Genomic DNA, 6,263 nt, shown 5'->3' with positions numbered 1-6,263 from the left:
ATGCTCCTCTTTGAACACCGCCTGGCTGAAAGAGGATGCTTGCTGCTCTGGCTGCTCCCGTCTGTCCTCAGAGCCCAGTCTAGCGGGGAGGCGAGGCCCAGGGCCACGCCGTGCCACCAGGTAAGGCTGTTTTCCGAGGAGCCCCTGGGCATCGCTGGGACCTCAGCGGGGCCGCAAGCATCCCTCTGCTCAGCACAGGAGCCATGTCCCCACAGCTTTCACCTCCCTCCAGCCTCCATCTCTTTGACCTTCCCAGCTTTGCTCTCCTCTCTGCTCTCCCGTCCCCAGTGCCCAGCTGCTCCCGCATCCCTGCTGTGCTGGTGGCACCTTCCAGCCGTCCCTGCTGCGGGGTGTCAGCTCGAGATGCTCAGAGGCAGGATGGAGAGCGGGGTCTCACTGGGATTCAGGCAGCTGCAGTGGATGGTAGGAAGGCAGTTGGGAGCTTGGATGTGGAGCAGCTGGTGTCTGTCCACACCCCCACGTTCCACATTCATGATGGAGGGAGTGGACAGACACCAGCTGCTCCACGTCCAGGCTCTCAAGACCAAACTGGTGGAGGAAACCAGTTTGGAGGGGAAGGGAAGGTGGATCCCACCAGGACTTTGTCCTTCCTCTACCCAGACAGGACAGGGATGCTCTGGACCAGTCCCTGGACTGTCCCAGTGCTCTTCAGGGGCTGGCTTTTCCCCACTGGCCTGCTGCATCTTCAGTGCTTACGCTACTGTTTTGCCCATCTTGCTTGCCGGGACACGTGGGAGGACAACCTGTGGGGCCAGAGGCTGAGCCTTCTCCTTGCACCATCGGAAACAACTCGGTTAAGCTCACCTTAAGCTTCTTGTCTCTGAGCCAGGCTTGGAAGGGGGGATCAGTGCTCATTGCCATGGTGCTCATGCCTCTGTTGGACAGCAAATGGCTTGGCTGGAGCTGTAGTTTCTAGACTCTCTCATGCTGATGCTTCTCCTGTAGAGCCCCACGAAGGTGTCGTGCAAAGGTGCTGGCCTGCACAAGTTCCCGAAGGAGCTTGGCCAAGGAGTGAAGTACCTCGAGCTCTCCAACAACTTCATCCAAAGCCTGTCGGGCAGCCACATGCTGGGGTTCGGGCAGCTCGAGTACCTGGACGTGTGCTTCAACCAGCTGGAAGCCGTGTCAGCCACGACCCTGGCTCAGCTGCCCCAGCTGCGCTCTCTCCTCCTGGGATCAAACCACCTGGACCACAATTACATCGCTAATGGGCAAGCCTTCCATCTGCTCAGGAATATAGAGGTCCTGGACCTGTCAGCAAATAACCTGGAGAGCCACATGGCAGGCTGGTACATCAGCAACCTCACCAAACTGAGGATACTGGATCTTTCCGGGAACAAGATGACCAGGCTGCTGGCGGGGATCTTCTGGAGCGCACGGCGGCTGCGCGAACTCGATCTCAGCAACAACTACATCATGGAAATCGAGGAGGGAGCTTTTGAGGCTCTGGAAGAGCTGGAGGTGGTGAACTTGGCTCTGAATTCCCTCCACTGTATCTCTGGCTTCAGCCTCACGCAGCTGCGAGTTTTAAATCTCAGCCACAACGCCCTGGAGCTCTTTGTCTCGGAGAAGGGAGCGGAGCCCTACCTGCTTCAAGTGCTTGACTTGAGCCATAACAGACTGCTCTATTTTCCAGAGCTCCCCAAAGCCCATTATCTCACACACTTAAACCTCTCCAACAACCTTATTGCTTCCCTGCTCCCAGGCTCACACCATCTGGGAGAGTTTGCGCTGCGCTACAAGGAGATGGCAAGCTTTAACGGGACCTCGCCCGCCGTGGCCGGTCTGACACATGTAGCTGACTTGGATCTCAGCAATAACCGGCTGCAGCTGTTCCCATTTACCTTTTTCCACAGCCTGGGCTCCCTGCGCAGCCTCAGCCTGGCTATGAACTGTCTCCAGGAGGTAGCCAGGGAGTCGCTCGCCGGCAGCACGGAGCCCAGCGACCGCTCGCCCGTGCCGCCGGAGCGCGCCGCCCTCTCCGTGCGCTCGCTGGACCTCCGTAGCAATGCCATCCGCGTGCTGCCGCGATGGTTTTTTGATTCTCTGCCTCAGCTGGAAACGATCGATCTGGGCTCCAACAGCCTCCAGCCTTGCGAGAGCCAGGGGAGCAACTGGGGAGGGAATTCAGGCGGCGGTTCTCACGTGCCAGCCCCGGGGGGCAACTGCACCCCCTTCTACAACGTGCCTCGCTTGAAGCACCTGAATCTTCGCAAGAACAACATTACCAGGCTGCGCCCCTACGCCTTCAACCAGACCTTGCTGCTCTCCCTGGACCTGTCAGGAAACAAGGACTTGTTTGTGCCTAAGGAAGCCCTGGGGGGGTTGGAATTCTCCCTGCAGAAACTCTCTCTGAGGGACAACCAGATGGACAACAGCAAGGCAGAGCTCCCCTGCCTGGGCACACTCAAAGTCTTGGATCTCTCGGGCAATAATTTGAGCCTTTTGCCTACGGGTCTTTTCTGCTCCCCGCTGGAAAGCCTGGACGTTCGCCATAACAACCTGCTGGCGTTGGAAAAGCCAGCGCTCACGAGCTGGTCCCGCAGCCTGAAGGACGTGGCCGTCGCTGGCAACCCCTTCAGCTGCTGCTCGCTGGGCTGGCTGGACACGCTGCGGGCGGCCGGCGTGGGCCTGCGGGACCTGGACGAAGCTCTTTGCACCTACCGGGACGGGAGCAGGAACCTCTCCGCCAAGATAACCAGCAGCCCTCGGTGGCTTTGTCCACGTCCCAAGAGCATCAGCCCTCTGGCTCTGCTTGTGGTCGTCATCGGGATTTTCTCTCTCAGCTCTGGGGCTTGCTGCCTTCTGAAGAAAAGGCAGAAGTCGCCAGGGTGTGCGGGACCCCGTGGCAACAAGGTGGGGGTCTTCCCCCCCCACCCCGAAAGAGAGGAGCCAGCCGAGGCGAAGCCAGCAGACAGCGTCACCAAAGTGTAGCCCCGCCCTGGGGAGCAGGAACTGTAGCGATCGGTCAGAACTCTAATTATTATTAATAATATTATTGTATTTTAATGTCCTCTGCGGTTTGCCAACCCAGTAAAGTTTATTGCAAACCCGATAAGGTGTAGCCCAGCCCTGGGGAGCAGGAACTGTAGCGATCAGTCAGAACTCTAATGATTATTAATAATATTATCGTATTTTGGGTGTCCTCCCCTCACCGGTGTCCTCTGTGTTTTGCAAACCCAATAAAGGGAGCGTGGTGGGTGCTGAGCTCTGGGCTGGGCAGAGGTGGTCTCTGGGCCACCTCTCCTTCTCCAGAAGGAAGCGGCCCCCATTTCCTCTGTTCCCTGCAAGAAATTAAACGCTCCATAAGCAATTGCAGGGGGAGTTTCCGCCCTGCCCATCATACATCCTCGTAACCCAGGACAAGAAACCTGGGCTGGTTGGATTGGATTCCCTTCCCTGCTCTGCTTGTGGGAAGGGCATTGTCTCCATTGGTGCCACCTGAGCGTTTCACAGCCTTCCCAGCATTCGTTAAGTGGGTTTGATCACTCGGTTAAATACCTGCTCCTGCTGCCAGAGGCATTCCCGGCCCAGCCCTGGGCAGCAGCAGGCAACGCTGCCTGTTGGAGCTGTGCTGGTGGGCTGGCTCTGGCGGTGGGGAGGGGGCTTTTGCAGGATCCAACGTGCTTCTTGTTTATTTTTTCCTGCCAAGCTGTCATCTGAACGATGCTGTGGAGTTGGCAGGGCTTAAAACGACCAGTGATGTGGGATGGCAGCGATGGGTGCGACGCTCCTGGTAAGCACAGGGCAGACGGCTGGCCTGGGGGCGACGTGTCCAGCTTCCCCGGGGGGGACTGGTGCTGCACCCCTCCCTCCCCGATGAGCACTTGCAGGGCTGGGGAGGGCTTTGGGGAAGGAGAAGAACAAGGCTGCAATGAAACTTTTTCTGTTTCACATCTCTTTGGTTCCACCTTGAAAGTCCCCAGCTGGCCCAGGCCACCTACTTGTCCACACACCTGTTGGTTTAGAGGCTGTGAGAGAAAAAAAGGCTGGGAAGTCACTTAAAATCCCAATTACTGCTTGCTTTTTTTTTTTTTTTCTTTCAAGCTTATCGTGGTTTTACTGTGAAGCAAAGGGCATTTTTGTTGTAAAACATATGCCTTCCCCCTGCTGCCTGCATAGCTGCTGGGGCTGCAGCTTCCCGGCCTGTGACAGGCATCCAGCTCCCTCGAGGGACCCCCAGTGCCTTTGATGGCCCCACGTCTCCATCCCTGCCTCAGTTTCCCTTTGATCTGACGCTCTGTGCCTTGTCACAGCGAGCGACCGGCCACGCTGGTGCCCAGGGTGTTGTGGGGGGAGCCTGGCGCTGTGTGTCACCACCCTGCAGGGACCTTTGGGACAAGCAGGCAGCCCGTGCTGCTGGTGAAAGCCCAACCTCCTGCTCGAGGGCGGCTGTTTGCCTGATCTCCTGCTTCCACGCACACCCTTCCCCTTTTTGCTCCTGCTCCCGTGTCCCTCTCCTTTGCCAAAGTCCCGGTGCGTGCCAGCCGCCCTCCCACCGTCACCGCGAGCCCTCATCCTCTCCCATCCCAGTGCTCCCCGCTCCAGCCAGTATCCCTGGGGGGACACAGCCCGCTGGGCTCTGGGCATGAAGCGCTAGGAGCTGCCATGCCCACCCTGCTCTCTCCTGCGCTTCCCCTTAGGAGGGTCCCCTCTCCTCGGGTGCCTCCCTGGGGCAGGGACGGGCTTTCCTACGTGCCCATGAAGTGCCATGAGCAGGTGGGTGAGCTCAGCCCAGCTTTGGCCCGTCCCTAAAGCCGTGCCAGCCTCCTTCCCCTGCCCCGGTGACGTTCCAGGGACGCTCTTAGGGGCTGCCTGGCCGGAGCCCGAAGTGCTGCTGTTGCCTTTGGTGGCTGTTTCTGGTACATTTTGTGTGGCCTCTGTTCCTCATTTAAACCCCCTCCCAGGCTGTACTTTCCATGCGTGTTGCCGTAAGATGTCCTGCCCTTTGTGCTGCTTCTTCACCGGCTCCCACCAGTGTCTTCCTCACGTGAGGGTTAGTGGGGGGCTGGGGCCTTGCAGCCACCCAGAGCTGGGTGACCGGTGGGGACACTGGGTGCTCAGGGACACCACGCACAGGGGATGCTCCCCACTGTGTTTATCCAATGCTGTTGACACCAGTGTCATGTCCCCAGCAGCTGGCGGTTGACCCACACAAAGACAGTGGCGTTTGGGGACAACTGGCTGCTGACACCCCAAGTTTTGTCCAGGGATTAGAGCATCTGCTAAAGCATGCGCTAAAAATAGGAGAAAGGATGCTGGTGCTGGTTTTAACCTGCAGGGAAGGCTCCCAAAGACACGTAAAGCTTAGGGTGGGAAGGGTGGAAGATTGATGCTGGCCTTGCTAAGGGACAAGAAGGCCTGGAGAACCCTCAAGGCCAAAGAAGAGTTGTGAAGGTACAGAAACTGAGCCAGGGAAGTGGCGTGTTGCGTTATTATTTTTATCGATGTCTGTGTGCTTTTCCGATTCAAAGAAAATCAGGATTCCAGGTTGTGGTCTCACGGGTACTACAAGAACAGAATCCACATCAGTGCCGAGGGTAACGTCCCTTTCTCCAGCGATAGGAAAAGCGACGGGCTTTCAGCTTGGCCAGGAGCTGGCACGGGGTGAGCCCCCAGGGCACAGGGGACGCCGAGGTGTGACCCTGCCCCACGAACCACGTTCACATCAGCAGAAACCAGCACAAATTACCCACTAGGTCACGAGAAACGTGGCTACAGTACTGAGCAGGAGGGGTATGTCCGATGGTCCGCGTTGCTCCTCGGCCTGAGCTGCCCACGGTTTAGGGGAAACACTTTCCTTATCCCAGGGGTGTCTTGGCACGTCAGGCTTTTCCTTGATCCAAAATAAGGGTAAAAGATCTGTCAAATATCAAAGTTCAAACAAAGTGATGATGCCAAAACTGTTGCGTTTTCATGTCAAGCTGCAAGGCAGTAGGAGTGTAAGTCTTGGCCTGAAAAAAATAGCAGCGGTGGTTAAAACATTGTGACCGTTTGCACATTTTCTAGAGAACTAGCTGCGAAATCCAGCAAAACTCATTCTTTCCAGTGAAAAGCCTTCACATATCACCGGATCTGCATTTTCAAAGAGAAATGGATCTCATTAAAAATTTCCAACTAGCTGTTCTGCTAACTCATGCGGAAATTACCTTGTCTGCAACTAACTTGAATTTGAGTGCGCTTGGCTTGTTTGTTTTTTTTTTTTCCTTTTTTCCCTTTCTCTCTGTGGAGACGCGAGCCTT

The 6,263-nt window shown here is 56.8% G+C and overlaps 1 protein-coding gene across 1 annotated transcript; it reads left to right on the top strand.

The window, feature by feature from the left end:
* Window positions 1–2,955, top strand: LOC141964412 (transforming growth factor beta activator LRRC32-like). Its single transcript, XM_074914755.1, has 2 exons — window positions 1–120; window positions 967–2,955. The coding sequence occupies exons 1-2, from the start codon at window positions 1–3 to the stop codon at window positions 2,953–2,955; spliced, it is 2,109 nt and encodes a 702-aa protein (XP_074770856.1).
* Window positions 2,956–6,263: the final 3,308 nt, after the last annotated feature.

Source organism: Athene noctua, chromosome 11 (assembly GCF_965140245.1).
Source record: "Athene noctua chromosome 11, bAthNoc1.hap1.1, whole genome shotgun sequence".
NCBI classification, from domain to species: domain Eukaryota; kingdom Metazoa; phylum Chordata; class Aves; order Strigiformes; family Strigidae; genus Athene; species Athene noctua.
The sequence above is the reverse complement of the archived record's forward strand: the minus strand, read 5'-3'. Positions and strand labels throughout refer to the sequence as shown.